Source organism: Tachyglossus aculeatus, chromosome 6 (genome assembly GCF_015852505.1).
Source record: "Tachyglossus aculeatus isolate mTacAcu1 chromosome 6, mTacAcu1.pri, whole genome shotgun sequence".
Taxonomy (NCBI): Eukaryota; Metazoa; Chordata; class Mammalia; order Monotremata; family Tachyglossidae; genus Tachyglossus; species Tachyglossus aculeatus.
In genome coordinates this window covers 3,658,329-3,680,337 of record NC_052071.1, presented here as the reverse complement: position 1 = coordinate 3,680,337, position 22,009 = coordinate 3,658,329, and the positions used below count along the sequence as shown (strand labels likewise).

Sequence of the window (22,009 nt, the reverse complement as noted above, 5' to 3'; positions counted from 1 at the left end):
TTCCCAGACTGAACCCCTTCCTTCCTCTCCCCTTCGTTCCCCTCTCCATCCCCCCATCTTACCTACTTCTCTTCCCCACAGCACCTCTATATATGTATATATGTTTGTACATATTTATTACTCTATTTATTTATTTATTCATTCATTTATTTATTTATTTATTTATTTATCTATTCATTTTACCTGTACATATCTAGTCATTTTATTTTATTTTGTTAGTATGTTTGGTTTTGCTCTCTGTCTCCCCGTTTCAGACTGTGAGCCCACTGTTGGGTAGAGACCGTCTCAATATGTTGCCAACTTGGATTTCCCAAGTGCTTATTGCAGTGCTCTGCACACAGTAAGCGCTCAATCAATATGATTGATTGATTAATTGATTGATAGGGCATGGACCTGGGAGTCAGAAGGTTTGCTGCCATTTGTCTGCTGCATAGGGATCTGCCGAGCTCGCTCTCTTCCTCCCTTCAAAGCCATACTGAGAGCTCACCTCCTCCAGGAGGCCTTCCCAGACTGAACCCCTTCCTTCCTCTCACCCTCGTTCCCCTCTCCATCCCCCCATCTTACCTCCTTCTCCTCCCCACAGCACCTATATATATGTATATATGTTTGTACATATTTCTTACTCTATTTATTTATTTATGTATTTATTTTACCTGTACATATCCAGTCTATTTATTTTATTTTATTAGTATGTTTGGTTTTGTTCCCTGTCTCCCCCTTTTAGACTGTGATCCCACTGTTGGGTAGGGACCGTCTCTATATGTTGCCAACTTGGATTTCCCAAGCGCTTAATGCAGTACTCCACACACAGTAAGCACTCAATTAATACGATTGACTGATTGATTGATTGATAGGGCACGGGCCTGGGAGTCAGAAGGTTTGCTGCCATTTGTCTGCTGCATGGGGTTTGGGCGCGGGCCTGGGAGTCGGAAGGTTTGCTGCCATTTGTCTGCTGCATAGGGATCTGCCAAGCTCGCTCTCTTCCTCCCTTCAAGGCCCTCCTGAGAGCTCACCTCCTCCAGGAGACCTTCCCAGACTGAACCCCTTTCTTCCTCTCCCCCTCGTTCCCCTCCCCATCCCCCCATCTTACCTCCTTCGCTTCCCCGCAGCACCTGTATATATGTATATATGTTTGTACATATTTATTACTCTATTTATTTATTTATTTTACCTGTACGTATCTAGTCTATTTAATTTTGTTAGTATGTTTGGTTTTGTTCTCTGTCTCCCCCTTTTAGACTGTGAGCCCACTATTGTGTAGGGACTGTCTTTATATGTTGCCAACTTGGATTTCCCAAGCGCTTAGTGCAGTGCTCCGCACACAGTACGCACTCAATGCGATTGATTGATTGATTGATAGGGCACGGGCCTGGGAGTCAGAAGGTTTGCTGCCGTTTGTCTGCTGCATAGGGATCCGCCAAGCTCAATCTCTTCCTCCCTTCAAGGCCCTACTGAGAGCTCACCTCCTCCAGAAGGCCTTCCCATACTGAACCCCTTCCTTCCTCACCCCCTCGTTCCCCTCTCCATCCCCCCATCTTACCTAATTCTCTTCCCCATAGCACCTGTATATATGTATATATGTTTGTACATATTTATTACTCTATTTATTTATTTATTTATTTTACCTGTACATATCTAGTCTATTTATTTCATTTTGTTAGTATGTTTGGTTTTGTTCTCTGTCTCCCCCTTTTAGACTGTGAGCCCACTGTTGAGTAGGGACCGTCCCTATATGTTGCCAAATTGGATTTCCCAAGCGCTTAGTGCAGTGCTCCGCACACAGTAAGCACTCAATAAATACGATTGATTGATTGATAGGGCACGGGCCAGGGAGTCAGAAGGTTTACTGCCATATGTCTACTGCATGGGCTTAGGGCACGGGCCTGGGAGTCACAAGGTGTGCTGCCATTTGTCCGCTGCATAGGGATCCGCCAAGCTCACTCTCTTCCTCCCTTCAAGGCCCCACTGAGAGCTCACCTCCTCCAGGAGGCCTTCCCAGACTGAACTCTTTCCTTCCTCTCCCCCTCGTTCCCCTCTCCATCTCCCATCTTACCTCCTTCCCTTCCCCACAGCACCTGTATACATGTATATATGTTTGTACATATTTATTATTCTATTTATTTATTTGTTTATTTATTTATTTTACCTGTACATATCTAGTCTATTTTATTTTGTTAGTATGTTTGGTTTTGTTCTCTGTCTCCCCCTTTTAGACTATGAGCCCACTGTTGGGTAGGGACCGTCTCTGTATGTTGCCAACTTGGATTTCCCAAGGGCTTAGTGCAGTGCTCCACACACAGTAGACACTCAATAAATACTATTGATTGATTGATTGATAGGGCACGGGCCTGGGAGTCAGAAGGTTTGCTGCCATTTGTCTGCTGCATAGGGTTAGGGCACGGTCCAGGGAGTCACAAGGTTTGCTGCCATTTGTCTGCTGCATAGGGATCTGCCAAGCTCGCTCTCTTCCTCCCTTCAAGGCCCTACTGAGAGCTCACCTCCTCCAGGAGGCCTTCCCAGACTGAACCCCTTCCTTCCTCTCCCCCTCGTTCCCCTCTCCACCCCCCCATCTTACCTCCTTCTCTTCCCCACAGCACCTGTATATATGGATATATGTTTGTACATATTTATTACTCTATTTATTTATTTATTTTGCCTGTACATATCTAGTCTATTTATTTTATTTTGTTAGTATGTTTGGTTTTGTTCTCTGTCTCCCCCTTTTAGACTGTGAGCCCACTGGTGGGTAGGGACCGTCTCTATATGTTGCCAACTTGGATTTCCCAAGTGCTTAGTGCAGTGCTCCGCACACAGTAAGCACTCAATCAATACGATTGATTGATTGATTGATTGATTGATAGGGCACAGGCCTGGGAGTCAGAAGGTGTGCTGCCATTTTTCTGCTGCATAGGGTTAGGGCACGGGCCAGGGAGTCACAAGGTTTGCTGCCATTTGTCTGCTGTGTAGGGATCCGCCAAGCTTGCTCTCTTCCTCCCTTCAAGGCCCTACTGAGAGCTCACCTCCTCCAGGAGGCCTTCCCAGACTGAATCCCTTCCTTTCTCTGCCCCTCGTTTCCCCTCTCCATCCCCCCATCTTACCTCCTTCTCTTCCCCACAGCACCTGTGTATATGGATATATGTTTGTACATATTTATTACTCTATTTATTTATTTATTTATTTTACCCTTACATATCTAGTCTATTTTATTTTGTTAGTATGTTTGGTTTTGTTCTCTGTCTCCCCCTTTTAGACTGTGAGCCCACTGTTGGGTAGGGACCGTCTTTATATGTTGCCAACTTGGATTTCCTAAGCGCTTAGTTCAGGGCTCCGCACACAGTAAGCACTAAATAAATACGATTGGTTGATTGATTGATAGGGCACGGGCCTGGGAGTCAGAAGGTTTGCTGCCATTTGTCTGCTGCATGGGGTTAGGGCACGGGCCAGGGAGTCACAAGCTTTGCTACCATTTGTCTGCTGCATAGGGATCCGCCAAGCTCGCTCTCTTCCTCCCTTCAAGGCCCTACTGAGAGCTCACCTCCTCCAGGAGGCCTTCCCATACTGAACCCCTTCCTTCCTCTCCCCCTCGTTCCCCTCTCCATCCCCCCATCTTACCTCCTTCTCTTCCCCACAGCACCTGTATATATGGATATATGTTTGTACATATTTATTACTCTATTTATTTATTTATTTATTTTGCCTGTACATATCTAGTCTATTTATTTTATTTTGTTAGTATGTTTGGTTTTGTTCTCTGTCTCCCCCTTTTAGTCTGTGAGCCCACTGTTGGGTAGGGACCGTCTCTATGTGTTGCCAACTTGGATTTCCCAAGCGCTTAGTGCAGTGCTCCGCACACAGTAAGCACTCAATAAATACGATTGATTGATTGATTGATTGATTGATTGATAGGGTACGGGCCTGGGAGTCAGAAGGTTTGCTGCCATTTGTCTTCTGCATAGGGTTAGGGCACGGGCCTGGGAGTCAGTCACAAGGTTTGCTGCCATTTGTCTGCTGCATAGGGATCCGGCAAGCTCGCTCTCTTCCTCCCTTCAAAGCCCTATTGAGAGCTCATCTCCTCCAGGAGGCCTTCCCAGACTGAGCCCCTTCCTTCCTCTCCCCCTCGTTCCCCTCTCCATCCCCACATCTTATCTCCTTCTCTTCCCCACAGCACCTATATATATGTATATATGTTTGTACACATTTATTACTCTATTTATTTATTTACTTTGCCTGTACATATCTAGTCTATTCATTTTATTTTGTTAATATGTTTGGTTTTGTTCTCTGTCTCCCCCTTTTAGACTGTGAGCCCACTGTTGGGTAGTGACCGTCTCTAGATGTTGCCAACTTGGATTTCCCAAGCGCTTAGTGCAGTGCTCCGCACACAGTAAACACTCAATAAATACGATTGATTGATTGATTGATAGGGCATGGGCCAGGGAGTCAGAAGGTTTGCTGCCATTTGTCTATTGCATGGGGTTAGGGCACGGGCCAGGGAGTCACAAGGTTTGCTGCCATTTGTCTGCTGCATAGGGATCCACCAAACTCGCGCTCTTCCTCCCTTCAAGGCCCTACTGAGAGCTCACCTCCTCCAGAAGGCCTTCCCAAACTGAACCCCTTCCTTCCTCTCCCCCTCATTCCCCTCTCCACCCCCACATCTCACCTCCTTCTCTTCCCCACAACACATATATATGTATATATGTTTGTACATATTTATTACTCTATTTATTTATTTTACCTGTATATATCTAGTCTATTTTATTTTGTTAGTATGTTTGGTTTTGTTCTCTGTCTCCCCCTATTAGACTGTGAGCCCACTGTTGGGTAGGGACCGTCTCTATATGTTGCTAACTTGGATTTCCCAAGTGCTTAGTGCAGTGCTCCGCACACAGTAAGCACTCAATAAATACGATTGATTGATTGATTGATTGATAGGGCACGGGCCTGGGAGTCAGAAGGTTTGCTGCCATATGTCTGCTGTATGTGGTTAAGGCATGGGCCTGGGAGTCACAAGGTTTGCTGCCATTTGTTTGCTGCATAGGGTTAGGGCACGGGCCTGGGAGTCACAAGGTTTGCTGACATTTCCCCTTTTAGACTGTGAGCCCACTGTTGGGTAGGAACTGTCTCTATATGTTGCCAACTTGTACTTCCCAAGCGCTTAGTACAGTGCTCTGCACACAGTAAGCGCGCAATAAATATGATTGATAATGATGCCATTTGTCTGCTGCATAGGGTTAGGGCATGGGCCTGGGAGTCAGAAGGTTTGCTTCCATTTGTCTGCTGCATGGGGTTAGGGCACGGGCCAGGGAGTCACAAGGTTTGCTGCCATTTGTCTGCTGCATAGGGATCCGCCAAGCTCGCTCTCTTCCTCCCTTCAAGCCCCTAATGAGAGCTCACCTCTTCCAGGAGGCCTTCCCAGACTGAACCCCTTCCTTCCTCTCCCCCTCGTTCCCCTCTCCATCCCCCCATCCTACCTCCTTCTCTTCCCCACAGCACCTGTATATATGTATATATGTTTGTACATATTTATTACTCTATCTATTTATTTATTTATTTTACCTGTACATATCTAGTCTATTTTATTTTGTTAGTATGTTTGGTTTTGTTCTCTGTCTCCCCCTTTTAGACTGTGAGCCCACTGGTGGGTAGGGACCGTCTCTATATGTTGCCAACTTGGATTTCCCAAGCGCTTAGTGCAGTGCTCCGCACGCAGTAATCACTCAATAAATACGATTGATTAATTGATTGATTGATTGATTGATTGATAGGGCACGGGCCTGGGAGTCACAAGCTTTGCTGCCATTTGTCTGCTGTATGGGGTTAGGGCATGGGCCTGGGAGTCACAAGGTTTGCTGCCATTTGTCTGCTGCATAGGGATCCGCCAAGCTCGCTCTCATCCTCCCTTCAAGGCCCTACTGAGAGCTCACCTCCTCCAGGAGGCCTTCCCAGACTGACCCCTTCCTTCCTCTCCCCCTCGTTCCCCTCTCCACGCCCCCATCTTACCTCCTTCTCTTCCCCACAGCACCTGTATATATGTATATATGTTTGTACATATTTATTACTCTATTTATTTATTTATTTATTCATTTTACCTGTACATATCTAGTCTATTTATTTTATTTTGTTAGTATGTTTGGTTTTGTTCTCTGTCTCCCGCTTTTAGACTGTGAGTCCACTGTTGGGTAGGGACCATCTCTATATGTTGCCCTTTGGATTTCCCAAGCGCATAGTGAAGTGCTCTGCACACAGTAAGCACTCAATAAATACGATTTATGGATTGATTGATTGATTGATACGGCACGGGCCTGGGAGTCACAAGCTTTGCTGCCGTTTGTCTGCTGCATAGGGTTAGGTCACGGGCCAGGTAGTCACAAGGTTTGCTGCCATTTGTCTGCTGCATAGGGATCCGCCAAGCTCGCTCTCTTCCTCCCTTCGAGGCCCTACTGAGAGCTCACCTCCTCCAGGAGGCCTTCCCAGACTGAACCCCTTCCTTACTCTGCCCCTCGTTCCCCTCTCCATCCCCCCATCTTACCTCCTTCTCTTCCCCACAGCACCTGTATATATGTATATATGTTTCTACATATTTATTACTCTATGATTTATTTATTTATTTATTTTACCTGTACATATCTAGTCTATTCATTTTATTTTGTTAGGATGTTTGGTTTTGTTCTCTGTCTCCCCCTTCTAGACTGTGAGCCCACTGTTGGGTAGGGTCTGTCTCTATATGTTGCCAACTTGGATTTCCCAAGCACTTAGTGCAGTGCTCCGCACTCAGTAAGCACTCAATAAATACAACTGATTGATTTACTAATTGATAGGGCACGGGCCTGGGAGTCAGAAGGTTTGCTGCCATTTGTCTGCTGCATGGGGTTAGGGGACAGGCCAGGGAGTCACAAGGTTTGCTGCCATTTGTCTGCTGCATAGGGATCCGCCAAGCTCGCTCTCTTCCTCCCTTCAAGGCCCTACTGAGAGCTCACCTCCTCCAGAAGACCTTCCCAGACTGAACCCCTTCCTTCCTCTCCCCCTCGTTCCCCTCTCCATCCCCCCATCTTACCTCCTTCTCTTCCCCACAGCACCTGTATATATGTATGTATGTTTGTACACATTTATTACTCTATTTATTTATTTTACCTGTACATATCTAGTCTATTTATTTTATTTTGTTAGTATGTTTGGTTTTGTTGTCTGTCTCCCCGTTTTAGACTGTGAGCCCACTGTTGGGTAGGGACCGTCTTTATATGTTGCCAACTTGGATTTCCCAAGCGCTTAGTGCAGTGCTCCGCACACAGTACGCACTCAATGCGATTGATTGATTGATTGATAGGGCACGGATCTGGGAGTCAGAAGGTTTGCTGCCATTTGTCTGCTGCATGGGGTTAGGGCACGGGCCTGGGAGTCACAAGCTTTGCAGCCATTTGTCTGCTGCATAGGGTTAGGGCACGGGCCAGGGAGTCACAAGCGTTGCTGCCATTTATCTGCTGCATAGGGATCCGCCAAGCTCGCTCTCTTCCTCCCTTCAAGGCCCTACTGGGAGCTCACCTCCTCCAGGAGGCCTTCCCAGACTGAACCCCTTCCTTCCTCTCCCCCTTGTTCCCCTCTCCATCCCCCCATCTTACCTCCTTCTCTTCCGCACAGCACCTGTATATATGGATATATGTTTGTACATATTTATTACTCTATTTATGTATTTATTCATTTATTTTACCTGTACATATCAAGTGTATTTTATTTTGTTAGTATGTTTGGTTTTGTTCTCTGTCTCCCCCTTTTAGACTGTGAGCCCACTGCTGGGTAGGGACCGTCTCTATATGTTGCCAACTTGGATTTCCCAAGCGCTTAGTGCAGTGCTCCGCACACAGTAAGCACTCAATAAATACAATTGATTGATTGATTGTTAGGGTACGGGCCTGGGTGTCCCAAGGTTTGCTACCATTTGTCTGCTGCATAGGGTTGGGGGACGGGCCAGGGAGTCACAAGGTTTGCTGCCATTTGTCTGCTGCATAGGGATCCGCCAAGCTCGCTCTCTTCCTCCCTTCAAGGCCCTACTGAGAGCTCACCTCCTCCAGGAGGCCTTCCCAGACTGAACCCCTTCCTTACTCTGCCCCTCGTTCCCCTCTCCATCCCCCCATCTTACCTCCTTCTCTTCCCCACAGCACCTGTATATATGTATATATGTTTCTACATATTTATTACTCTATGATTTATTTATTTATTTATTTTACCTGTACATATCTAGTCTATTCATTTTATTTTGTTAGGATGTTTGGTTTTGTTCTCTGTCTCCCCCTTTTAGACTGTGAGCCCACTGTTGGGTAGCGACCGTCTCTAGATGTTGCCAACTTGGATTTCCCAAGCGCTTAGTGCAGTGCTCCGCACACAGTAACCACTCAATAAATACGATTGATTGATAGATTTGACTGATTGATAGGGCACGGGCCTGGGAGTCAGAAGGTTTGTTGTCATTTGTCTGCTGCATGGGGTTAGGGCACAGGCCTGGGAGTCACAGGGTTTGCTGCCATTTGTCTGCTGCATATGGGTCTGCCAAGCTCGCTCTCTTCCTCCCTTCAAGGCCCTACTGAGAGCTCACCTCCTCCAGGAGGCCTTCCCAGACTGAACCCCTTCCTTCTTCTCCCCCTCGTTCCCCTCTCCATCCCCCCATCTTACCTCCTTCTCTTCCCCACAGCACCTGTATATTATGTATATATGTTTGTACGTATTTATTGTTCTATTTATTCATTTATTTGTTTATTTTACCTGTACATATCTAGTCTATTTTATTTTATTAGTATGTTTGATTTTGTTCTCTGTCTCCCCCTTTTAGACTGTGAGCCCACTGTTGGGTAGGGACTGTCTCTATATGTTGCCAACTTGGATTTCCCAAGCGCTTAGTGCGGTGCTCCGCACACAGTAAGCACTCAATAAATACGATTGATTGATTGATTTTTTGATAGGGCTCGGGCCTGGGAGTCAGAAGGTTTGCTGCCATTTGTCTGCTGCATGGGGTTAGGGCATGTGCCTGGAAGTCACAAGCTTTGCTGCCATTTGTCTGCTGCATAGGGATCCGCCAAGCTCATTCTCTTCCTCCCTTCAAGGCCCTACTGAGAGCTCACCTCCTCCAGGAGGCCTTCCCAGACTGAACCCCTTCCTTCCTCTCCCCCTCGTTCCCCTCTCCATCCCCCCATCTTACCTGTTTCTCTTCCCCACAGCACCTGTATATATGTATATATGTTTGTACATATTTATTACTCTATTTATGTATTTATTTTACCTGTATATATCTAGTCTATTTTATTTTGTTAGTATGCTTGGTTTTGTTCTCTGTCTCCCCGTTTTAGACTGTGAGCCCACTGCTGGGTAGGGACTGTCTCTATATGTTGCCAGCGTGGATTTCCCAAGCGCTTAGTGCAGTGCTCTGCACACAGTAAGCACTCAATAAATTTGATTGATTGATTGATTGATAGGGCACGGGCCTGGGAATCAGAAGGTTTGCTGCCATTTGTCTGCTGCATGGGGTTAGGGCACAGGCCTGGGAGTCACAAGGTTTGCTACCATTTGTCTGCTGCATAGGGATCTGCCAAGCTCGCTCTCTTCCTCCCTTCAAGGCCCTAATGAGAGCTCACCTCCTCCAGGAGGCCTTCCCAGACTGAGCCCCTTCCTTCCTCTCCCTCTCATCCCCCTCTCCATCTCCCCATCTTACCTCCTTCCCTTCCCCACAGTACCTGTATATATGTATATATGTTTGTACATATTTATTACTCTATTTATTTATTTATTTTACCTGTACATATCTATTCTATTTATTTTATTTTGTTAGTATGTTTGGTTTCGTTCTCTGTCTCCCTCTTTTAGACTGTGAGCCCACTGTTGGGTAGGGTCTGTCTCTAGATGTTGCCAACTTGTACTTCCCAAGCGCTTAGTACAGTGCTCTGCACACTGTAAGAGCTCAATAAATGCGATTGATTGATTGATTGATTGGAAAGCAGTATGATCTAGTTGGAAAAGCCTGGACCTGGGTTCTAATCCTGGCTCCATCACTCTTCTGCTGTGTGACCTTGGGTAAGTGGGGTGAAGAGACAAGAGAGTGAAGAGACATGATCCCAACCCCAGCATACAGCGCAGTCCTTGGCCACTTAGAATGGCTTAACAAGTGCCACAATAATTATTCTGTGCTGGGGGATTGTTTTCCAGGTGGCTCTGCTTGGTGTCTGCCTTGGGCCAGGCAGAAGAGGGGAGGGAAGAGGTTGGGAAGGGGAAGGGAAGAGGAGAAGTCCAAGCAGCTGGATCTTTATTTCTGTGACTGTCTGTCTCCCCTTCTAGACTGTGAGATCATGGCAGGCAAGACACTCGAAGTGTCCTCTGCCAGTCAGCCCCCAATCAATACGACTGATTGGTCGATCGATCGATAGAGAGGCTGGCGATGGAGATAGGTAGGGCCCTGGGCTAGATTGGCAAGACCTGGGTTCTCATCCCCACTCTCCCACTCGTCTGCTGTGCAACTTTGGGCACTTCTCTGGGCCTCAGTTTCCTCATCTGTAAAGTAGGGACTGTGAGCCCCGCTGGGACTGATGGCCGTGTGTCTGCCACAACGCTTAGAGCAGCGTTCCGCACGTGCGGTTACGGTTCTCGGGGCTGGGGTGCGGGCCAACGGTTTCCGGTGTCCCCCCTCTCCTCCTTCAGATCTGCTCTGGTCCCCCCGAGGACAACGTGGCCCCGCCGGCTCCTCCCCCTAGGGTCTCAGCTCGGAGGCACAAGCCCATCACCATCTCCAAGCGGCCCCTGCGGGAAAGGGCCGAATTCTACTGCCCACCCCCTGCGCCTGCTGCCCAAAACCACGGTCAGTGCACACGCGTACCCCCAACTCCCAGCCCGCCTTGGCCCTGCTATCCTGCAGATGGGGGTGGGGGAGTTGGAAAGAGGTGGGTGGGATGGGATGGGGCGAGTGCCGGCAGGGAAAGCAGAGATTGGGCTATGGAGGCGAGGGGGTGGGAGGTGCATGAATGTAAACTTGTGGGAGAATGGGGTGGGTGAAGGATGGGATGTGGGGAGAGGGGGTGGGGCACGGGTTGTGTCTGTCCCATCCCCTCAGCTTGCAGGGTTGCTACACCAAACTCATCCAAGCGCTCATCACAGCCTCTTCGCTGAGCTCCCTGCCTCCAGCCTCTCTCCACTCCAGCCCTCATTTCAGTCTGCTGCCCGGATCGTTTTTCTACCAAACCATTCAGTCCACCTCTCCCCACTCCTCAAGACCCTCCGGTGGTTGTCCATCCACCTCTGCGTCAAACAGAAACTCCTATCCTTCGCTTTAAAGCCTCTAACACCTTGCCCACTCCTCCCTGATCTACTCCAGTTCGGCCTGTACACTCTGCTCCTCTAACTCCAACCCACTCAACCCGCTCGTCTTTCTCGCCGCCCCCCCCCTTGCCCACGTCCTGCCTTTGGCCTGGAATTCCCTCCCTCTCCCTTCACACCAGACAGATCACCTGTCTCCCCTCCTTCAGAGCCATCCTAAAATCACATCTCCTCCAGGAAGACTCCCCTGACCGAGCCCTCATTTCCACTCCCTTTACTCCGTCCTTTCTGCATTACGTACATACTTGGATCTTTCCCCTTTGAAAGCTTGGAGTTTCCTCCATCCTCAGCACCATACGGCTGCGCCCATAATTTATTTATATTTGCATCCGTCTCCCTGTCTAGACTGTGAGCTCATGAAGGGCAGGGAACGTATCTGCTAATTCTGTTATACTGTTCTCTCCCAAGTGCTTACCAACGCTCTGCACAGAGTGAGCACTTGATAAATACCAGTAGACTGTCAGCTCCTCAAGGGTGAGGTACACCTCTGCCACCTCTATAATATTGTCCTCTCCCAAGTGCTCAGAACATTTGTCTGCCCCAGAAAGTGCTCACTAAATCCCATTGATGGATTAAAGTGGGGTTTGGAGGGCCAGGCCTGGCTACCTAAGGGTCACTGTGACCTCCCAGCACCCGCCAGCCCCCTCGCAGGCCAGGTGGACAGCCCAACCTGCGTGGTGACCAGATCGGTCACCCCAGGTGCTGTGAAGACTGGTCCGTCCCACCCTGCCTGTCTCTGCTTCGGGACTGGCCCCAGCTCCAGGGGAGCAAAACCCTTCCTTGGCATCAAACCCCGCTCCTTGGCCAAGAATGCAATGGCCACGGCAACCGGGAGGAGGAGGAGTGGGAAGGGGCGGGGGTGGGGGGAAGGAAGAGGAAGAGATGGGGAGAGGAGGAAGAGGAAGAAGAAGAAGGGAAGGAAGAAGGGGGAAGGAGAAGGAAGAGGAGGAGTGGGGGAAGGAAGAGGAGGATGACAATGGGAAGGAGGGGAGAGGAGGAGGAGAAGGAGGAAGAGGAGAAGTGGGGGAAGGAAGAGGAGGAGGATAATGGGGAGGAGAGAGGAGGGGGAAGAGGAGGAGACCGAGAAGGATGAGGGGGAGGGAGAAGAAGGAAGAGGAGGGGGAGGAGGAGAATGTGGAGGAGTTCAAAGGAGGAAGAGGATGGCAGGGAGAGTGAAGAGGAGAAAGAGGGGGTGCCCAGGGAGACCCCAGGGGGCCAGCTGTGTTCAAAATTGCATTTCATGAGCACTGGCTCACCGTCCCGACCAAGAACATCTGGCTGACAGTTGCTGCCAGGACCCCCGCTCCCGGCCAGATCCGGCCTCTGATCCGAACCGGATTGAGCATCCCGATCCCAGCCTCTGCTCTGGTTTGGATCAGGCTTCTGGTCTGCATCAGCCCTCCTTCTGGGCGGATCACAGTTGGAGCTCATGGTCTAGATGGGGAAACAGGCACTAATATAAATAAATTATGGATGCGTGTTGTGACGCTGAGGATGGAGGCAAATCCAAGCTTTCCAAGGGGAAAGATCTAAGTACATACATAATGCGGAAAGGAGGGAGTAAGGGGAGTGGAAATAAGGGCTCAGTCAGGGGAGGTTTACTGAAGGAGATGTGATTTTAGGATGGCTTTGAAGGTGGGGAGACTGGCAAGGGGTCGGCGGCAAGATAGACAAGCGGGTTGAGCAGGTTGGAGTTAGAGGAGCAGAGTGTACAGACCGAACTGGAGTAGATCAGGGAGGAGCGGGCAAGGTGTTAGAGTGATTTAAAGCCGAAGGATAAAGTTTCTGTTTGACGCAGAGGTGGATGGACAACCACCGGAGAGTCTTGAGGAGTGGACTGAACGGTTTGGTAGAAAAACAATCCGGGCAGCGGACTGAAATGAGGGCTGGAGTGGAGAGAGGCTGGAGGCAGGGAGCTCAGCGAAGAGGCTGTGACGAGCGCTTGGACGAGTTTGGTGTAGCAACCCCGCAAGCTGGGGGGATGCGACAGATCAGCAGCGTGGCTCAGTGGAAGGAGCCCGGGCTTTGGAGTCAGAGGTCATGGGTTCAAATCCCGGCTCCACCAATTGTCAGCTGTGTGACTTTGGGCAAGTCATTTCACTTCTCTGAGCCGCAGTTACCTCATCTGGAAAATGGGAATTAAGACCGTGAGCCCCCCGTGGGACAACCTGATCACCTTGTAACCTTCCCAGCGCTTAGAACAGTGCTTTGCACATAGTAAGTGCTTAATAAATGCCATCATTATTATTATTATCAGCCCTTCTAGAGGAAGGCCCAGCCACAACCTGTTACAGTCTGTTGTGCATCGAGCACTGTAATGATTACCTGGAAGAGGTCAGTAGCATTAGTAGACATGATCCCTGCCCTCGAGGAGCTGATAGTCTACTTTGTGCAGAGCACTGGGCTGAGCGCTTCTGGGAGGACAATAGAGTTAGTATTCATTCATTCAATTATATTTACTGAGCACTTACTATGTGCACAGCACTGTACTAAGCACTTGGAAAGTCCAATTCAGCAGCAGAGACAATCCCTGCCCACAGTCTAGAAGCGGGGAGACAGACATCAGAGCAAGTCAACGGCCATCAACAGCATCGATATAAATAAATAGAAGTATAGATGTATGTGCACATCAAAACAAGTTAACAGGCATTGATATAAATAAATAGAATTATAGATCGTGCATATATACACAAGCGCTGTGGGGTGGGAAGGGAGATAATAATAATAATAATGATGATGGCATTTGTTAAGCGCCTACTATGTGCAAAGCACTGTTTGTTCTAAACGCTGGGGAGGCTGCAAGGTAATCGGGTTGTCCCACGTGGGGCTCACAGTCTTCACCCCCATTTTACAGAGGAGGTCACTGAGGCCCTGAGAAGTTAAGTGACTGCCCAAGGTCACACAGCTGACAATCAACGGAGCTGGGATTTGAACCCATGACCTCTGACTCCTAAGCCCGGGCTCTTTCCACTGAGCCACGCTGGTAGAGCGAAGTAGCTAGTCGGGGCGATGTTGGGGGAGGGTTAGTGGACGGGAACCCTGCCCTCAAAGAGCTGACAGTCCACTATGTTCAGAGCACTGTACTGAACCCCGGAGAGAGGACCGTGGAGTTGGTAGCCACAATCCCTGCCCTGGAAGAGCTGGTCATCTGGTACGTGACTCTCCTCCTCCCTTTCCCAGGGGACCACCATCATCGGACGGTGAACGGCAGCCTCTCCGGCAGCCTGGAGCCACCCAGGCCCCAGAAGCAGCCGCCTGGCCCGAGGCCCCGGGAGGGGGACCCCAGGGGACGGTCCCCGAGCCGGCCCGCCCACGAAGCCCACCCGGAGCAGAGCCCGGAGCAGAGGCCGGGGCCGAGGTTGCCCGAAGGAGCCATCAGGCCGCCCCCAACCAGAGCACCAAACGGCCTGGGGACGGAGCCCCCCAGGATCCCCTCCCTCCACATAAAGAGGCCCGCCCCCAGGCCCCTGGCCCACAGCAAAGAGGGTGAGTACGGCCCCCAACCCAGCCTCGCCGGTTGCCCTCACCCTGGGCTGCCCCACACTGGGGAGAAGCGCTTAGCACAGTGCAGCACTGTCCCAAGCGCTTAGTACAGTTCTCAGCACACAGTAAGCGCTTAATAAATACGACTGAATGAATGAGAAGTAGACCAGGACAGGAGACGACCACCGTGTGTCCGAGATGGACCCCCACCTTCGGGGCAGGGCAGCAGCTGGGCAGAATTGCAGTAGACACAGCTGGCGCTGTTGGGAGCCAGTGGGAAAGTTCAAGATCATACAAATCACATAAGGATAAAATAATAATTGTGGTATTTGTTAAGCGCTTACTATGTGCCAAGCACTGTGCTAAGCGCTGGAGTAGAGGTTGGACACAGTCCCTATCCCACGTGGGGCTCACGGTCTTCACCCCTATTTTACAGCAGAGGTCACGGAGAAGTGAAGTGGCTGATCCCAGGTCACAAAGCAGACACGTGGCAGAGCGGGATTAGAACCCAGGACCGAGATCAGGTCCACGCTGCTTTTCTAACGTCGTAACCGCTCTCAAGGAGCCTACGGCCTAATGGAGGAAACAGATGATCTGTCGATAGAATTTATTGTCTCCCATGGGCAGAGCACTGGACGGAGCGCTTGGGAGAGGACAGTGGAATTGGAAAATGCGGTCCCTGGCCTCAAGGAGCTGACAGTCTACTATGTGCCAAGCACTGTGCTGAGCATGAGGGCTAGGACCCTAGAGTTAGTAGACACGATCCCTGCCCTCCAGAAGCGTCCAGTCTACTGTGAGCACCCTCAAGGAGTTGACAGTGTCCCGCTTGAGGAGCACTAGCTAGCCGACTAGCGGAGGAGGCGGACACAAAAATGACATATGGGTAAAGGGGGCAAGGACATGTTTGGACAAGCAATGAGGGTGGATAGAAATAAATCAATAAGTCCTTGGTGTGACCGTCTGTCCCCCCTCTCCCCACCCTAGCCTTCTGCTGTGCCTGCTGTAACGGGGAGGAGAGGTCACTGTCTCCGTCTTGTCACTCCCCAAGGCCCAGGGTCTCCCCCGACTGTTGTGCCCCCTATGACGGGGTGGGTGGCCACCGTCGTGTCCATCCGGTTAATTCCCCGGGGCCTGGGGTCTCCCACTTGCAGGTGACGCTGATGCTGCCGGTCGACTGCGCTCCCCGGGGGACAGACCGGCCCTCACCCGCCCCCCCATGAGGCCCCCTGACCCTCCTGCCCGGACCCTCGTTCCCCAGAGGCTGGAGCAGAGGCCAGAGCCGACGGCCGGGGGCACCGAGGGCATCCCGCCGTCCGTGTGAGTAGGGGGATCTTCCCCGGGTCCCTGCCCCGCGTGTTTCCAGCCGGCTGCTGTGGGCCCACGGGGCAGGCCGGGCAGAGGGCTGGACACGGGGATTGGTCCCGGCTGGCCACTGTCCATCCTCCTGGGCCTCATGGGGGTGGCTAGGGCTGCAGGTGGAAATTGTACACGGACACTGGTCGGAGCCGGCCACCCCCTGCCCCAGCTCGGCACTAGTAACGGCTGGCCCCAGTCCTCCCCCGGGGCCCAAGAGGGTGCGGGGGCTGCGGACAGATGGAAGCTGGACTCAGACATCTGTCACAGCTGGACATTGTCCAGCCCAGGGTCCACGGGAGCACAGATGCTGAGCCTGAAGTCCCGGGCCACCTTGGGGTAATGGTCTGGTGTGTCTGTTTATTGTTGTATTGTCCTCTCCCAAGCGCTTAGTACAGTGCTCTGCACACAATAAGCGCTCAATAAATACGATTGAATGAATCCCCCAGAACCCCACCCCGGCCCCCAGGCCCCAACCACAGCCCCTCGGCTGGTCACAGTCTGGCTTGCACCTCTTCCAGAGAAGCAGCATGGCCTAGTGGCTAGAGCCTGGGCCTGGAACTCAGAAGGTCATGGGTTCCAATTCCGGCTCCGCCACTTGTCTGCTGTGTGTCCTTGGGCAAGTCACTTCACTTCTCTGTGCTTCAGTTCCCTCCTCTGGAAAATGGGGATGAAAACCGTGAGCCCCACGTGGGACAGGGACTGTGTCCAACTCCATTTGCATGTATCCACCCCAGTGCTTAGTACAGTGCCTGGCACATAGTAAGAGCTTTACAAATACCATTATTATTATTATTCCAGGGTGGCCTCCAGGACCAAGTTCTTCGAGACAGCGTCACGAAAGCCTGGGAGGTAAGAGGCACCCGTGGTCAGGGGTGCCCTGCTTTTCTGGGCCTGTTTCCATTGGGTGGGGGGCTTTCCGGTGCCCCCTCCTCCCGTCTTTGAGACCCCCATACCCTCATGGCTTTTCTCTCCCCCTGCAGCCCCTCGCCCGCCCAAGGCAGACTTCCCGGAGACGAGAGTTGAGACGAAAGGTAAGCGTTCCTCCCCCTGAGCCTCCGGCCCGAGGGTCCAGGCTGCGAGACCCCCAATTCAGTCAGTGGTATTTAATCGAGCACTTACTGTGTGCGGGGTATTGTACTAAGCGCTTGGGACAGTACGGTGCAACAAAGTTGGTAGACACTTTCCCAGCCCATAATGAGCTTCCAGTCTAGAGGGGAAGACCGATGCTCACAGAAATAAATAAATTATGGATACTTACATAGGGGGCGTGGGGCTGAGGGTGGGATGAAATCCAAGTGGAAGGGCGACGCAAGAGGGAGAGGGAGAAGAGGAAATGAGGGCTTAGATGGAGAAGACCTCTTGGAGGAGCGAAGCAGGCGGGCTGGGCTGGAGTGGAAAATAAGTGAGGTAAGATGGGAGGGGGCGGACAGATGAAGTGCTTTAAAGCCGAAAGTAAGGAGTTTTTGTTCGACACGGAGGTGGATGGGCACCCGCTGGAGGCACTTGAGAAACAGCGAGACGTGGACCGAACGTTTGTGTAGAAAAATGATCCAGACAGCAGGGCGGAATATGGACTGGAGTGGGAGAGACAAGAGGCAGATGCAGTAGCGAAGGCAGGATAGGAGAAGTGTTCGGATCAACGTGGTAGCGGTTTGGATGGAGAGGAAAGGATGGATTTTAGCGGGATTATGAAGGTTGAGCTGACAGGAATTGGTGACATTGAATCTGTGGGTTGAAAGAGAGACGGATTGAGGATAATGCCAAGGTTCCAGGGTTGTGAGACAGAGAGGACGGTCTACAGTGACAGGGCCGAGTCAGCATTAGCAGCCTGCCTTCCCACCCCAGCCCAGCCTGCGGGAAAGAAGATCACGAGGGCAGGGTTGGTGACTACTGATTCTACTCTCCTCTTGTCACGCCCCTCTTTCGGCCGGACTGTACGGGGCAGGGAAGCAAGGGGACGTTGAGGGATCCTTTGGATTTCTGCGAGCAGTGACCCTTTAGAGAAAAAAAATACTAGCTCTTCATTTCTTCCTGACACAAACTCAGTCAGACGTGTACGATCGCTCCCCCCGAGCCACCGGCGCTGTGCCTAGTGGAAAGAGCACAGGCCTGAGAGTCAGAGGTTCTAATCCTGGGACTGTCGCATGTCTGCTGCGTGACCTTGGGCCAGCCACTGAACTTCTCTGTGCCTCAGTTCCCTCATCTGGAAAATGGGGATCGAGAGCGTGAGAGCACAGGCCTGGGGGTCAGAGGTCGTGGGTTCTAATCCCGGCTCTGCTACGTGACTGCTATGTGACCCTGGGCAAGTCACTTAATTGCCTCATCTGTAAAATGGGGATTAAGACATGGGGGACAGGGACTGTGTCCAACCTGATTACCTCGTATCTACCCCAGCGCTTAGAACAGTGGTTGGCGCACAGTAAGCGCTTGAGACACCACAACTATTATTATCGTTATTGATTTCTAGCTAGAGTTTGCAAAGAGGGCGGGAATAAGTGATTCCTAGCCCAGTACTTGATAGCTCTCCTTCCCTGGACCAGTTTCCCAGTGGTCACCACTTTAGCCCGTCAAGGTCCTCGCTTCCTGTCTTGGCATTCATTCATTATATTTATTGAGCGCTTATTGTGTGCAGAGCACTGTACTAAGTGCAGTTATAGGCAGACATCCGGGTTTCCAGACCAACTGGAGAATCTCTGCTGCTTCAGCCGCAAAGATTCTTCAGGTCTGGCCCGTCCCTAGAGTCTTGGCTCAAACGATACCAGACGGGCCTGTTCTGAAATTGGCAACTCCTAGCGATGGGGAAAAGTCAGCCTAAGTTTTGAGACACAGACAGTTGGTGGCCTTGGATACCTCTCCTGAGCGCTCAGTACAGTGCTCTGCACATAGCAGACTTTAAGTTCCTTAAGGGCAGGGATCATGTCTATTAACTCTTCTACTCTCCCAAGTGTTCGGTCCAGTGCTCTGCACACAACAGATTGTAACCTTCTTGAGGGCCAGAGTTGTGTCTACTAACTACTGTACTTTCCCATGTGCTTAGTACAGTGCTGTGCACACAGTAGTCTGTCAGCTTCCTAAAGGTAGGGATTGTGTCTACTAGCACAATTGTGCTCTCTTGAGTTTTCAATCTGCGTACGGTGGGTAATCAATGTTATTGATTGAGCCACTGTTTCCAGTATTGGTTGTGGGAAGGGTGGGAAATTTGGGGGGTTAAACCTGAGTGTGGGATTCAGGCGCTTGGATCCTGGGTTGTCCTGGTGGACCCAGATGGACGAACCCCCTTTCCCCACTCCCCAATAGTAGGTGGGGAAACCGAAGACTTCCACAGGGACCCCAGGGCTTTGGTGGGACGGGAGGACTTGCTTCTTGGTAGAGAAGCAGCATGGCATAGTAGATACAGCCCGGACTTTGGAGTCAGAAGGTCGTGGGTTCTAATCTGCTGTGTGACCTTGGGCAAGTCACTCACTTCACTGGACCTCAGTTACCTCATCTGTAAAATGGGGATTAAGACTGTGAGCCCCATGTGGTCAGGGACTGTGTCCAACCTGATTATCTTATACACACCCCAGTACCAAGAATATTGCCTGGCCCATAATAAGTGTTTAATAAATGCCATTATTATTATTATTATTATTATTATTATTATTATTATTATTATTATTATTATTATTATCCCAGGGCCCCAGTCCAAGTTGAGGCCTGAGTTGGGGGTCCCTGGGCTGATTCAAGGCTCCGGACAGAGTTGGGGTCCCCAGTGTGATTCGGAGCTCAGTTCCAAGTTGGAGCTCCGCTCTGACTCAGGGTCCGCGGTCTGAGTCGGGGTCAACTGGCCACCTTCTCGCTCTCAGCTGGACGGTGGGTTGGCCTACTTAGTAGAAAGCACCTGCCCACTCTGTATTGAATTCTCTCAACTGCTTAATAATAATAACAATAGCAATAAAAATAATTATAGTTGTATTTGTTAAGTGCTTACTATGTGCTGGGCACTGTACTAAGCGCTAGGGTAGCTAGAAGATGATTGGATTGGACACAGCCCCTGTCCCACACAGGGCTCCCAGTCTCAATCCCCATTTTACAGGTGAGGGAACTGAGACACAGAGAAGTGAAATGACTTGCCCAAGGTCACACAGCAGGCAGGTGGTAGAGCTGGGATTCGAACCCAGGTCCCTCTGACTTAGCACAGTGCTCTGCACGAAGTAAGCGCCCAATAAATACCCTTGGTGATGATGATGGTGGGCTGTTCTCCCCCTGCAGGCGTGACCCCCGGATCCTGGCTGGCCCAGGAGCCTCCTTCCTGCTTCCCGAAGGGCCTCCCGGCCGACCTGCTCCCCGGGACCCCCGCCGCCTGTGGGATGTGGCAGCGGCAGCCGGGGTCCGGGACCCTCCCAAGACCCCCAAGTCCTCCCTCCCTCCTCCGGCCCCAGCAGTCATCCCGCAAGCCCGCAGAACGACGACGTGGCTTCTGTGAGGACTGGTGGGCTCTCGGCCCCGGGATGGACCAAGAAGAGACCCCCAGAGCCGGGCTTCGATGGTCTGCCCGCTCGCCCACCTCTCTGAGCGCCCTAGGAGATCGGCCAGGCCCCCGCGGAGGTGGACGCCTCTGTTTGGATGGATTCAGAACTTTGCACCGACCTGGCCCTCCTCGGGGAAGCCCAGATGGACATGGGGGAGCTCAGAGAGCTCTCATTTCATGTGAAGGGACATGAGAGACCCCAGCTGTGCCTGGATTAAAGCCACACCCTGTCCAGCCCTGCCCAGCCCCTCTCCCGGGAAGCCTTCCCCTGGCCGTGGGCTTCCACAAGACGCTTTCTGCTCTGGACCCATGGCCCTTGGGCCTCTGGGGAGTACGAGCACTGCGGGAGCCCGTTCAGGAGCAGATGGACCCGTGGGAGCCAAGCTGACCTGCAGGCGGGGACGAGTCCCCTCCCAGGCTCCCTCGCCCATGTGGCTTTTAGCTCTCCCATTGCCCGGGCGGGTGTGGAACCAGTTGGGCCCGGGACTCCCTCACGTGACCAGATCCAGCTGTCTCGGCCTCGCTTCCTGCGGGACCAGGGGAGAACGAGAAATTGGGAAATATTTAGAAGGTGCTGGCAGGCTGGGACAGCTGCCACCGAGGCTGGAGACTCCTTAGCCATGAAGCGAGGAGAGAGGGAGGGCGGGGAGACACTGGGGCCTGGCCGGGATTGGGGAGCACAAGCGGAGAGGGAACTCATTTGGGAGCACGTGCCAGATGGGAGCATGTTTGGTAAGGGCACATGTTGGAGGACATACAACTGGAAGAATGTTTGAATCCCGGGCCCTCCCACAAGGCCGGCTACTCATTCGGACCAGTAACTTCAAACCTGGAGCAGTCATTCCAATGGATTTACGTGATAGCCATTTCCGAGGAGTCCCAGGGCTGTTTCCCGCCCCTCTTCTCTATGGAAAAGGAGGAGGGGATAAAGATGGGGCGGAGGAGGAGAGGCGAAAATGGAAGAGGGGAGGAAGAGTTCGGTCCTCAGGACAGCTAGCCGCTGCCACCCCCGTGACCAATGCCGAGGTCCTCCAGGTGACCGCAGCCTCCAACATGACCCCGAGATGAGTCCAGGCCTCGGCCTCCTAGTGAGGAGGGGCAGGGCCGGTCCCTTCCCCATTAGTCTCCCCAGCCACGGCGCTCTTCTCCAACCCAGCCCTGCCCCACCACCCCATTGGGGTCACCAAGGGAGCCCACCTTCACCTGCTGGGGGACACCCACTCTCAGCTGAGCAAGGCCTGGGCAGAGGGAGGAAGATGAAGAGAAGGACACTCTAAAAGGCAGCGTGGCCTAAGTGGCTAGAGCACAGTA

The 22,009-nt window shown here is 51.5% G+C and overlaps 1 protein-coding gene across 1 annotated transcript in view; it reads left to right on the top strand.

The window, feature by feature from the left end:
- OPHN1 (oligophrenin 1) overlaps positions 1 to 22,009 on the top strand; it is a 94,815-nt gene extending 72,806 nt beyond the window's left edge. The window contains 6 exon segments of the mRNA XM_038748273.1: positions 10,678 to 10,834; positions 14,530 to 14,835; positions 15,984 to 16,149; positions 16,987 to 17,037; positions 17,169 to 17,219; positions 20,440 to 22,009. Coding sequence (XP_038604201.1) covers positions 10,678 to 10,834; positions 14,530 to 14,835; positions 15,984 to 16,149; positions 16,987 to 17,037; positions 17,169 to 17,211 — 723 coding nt within the window. The 3' untranslated portion in view covers positions 17,212 to 17,219; positions 20,440 to 22,009.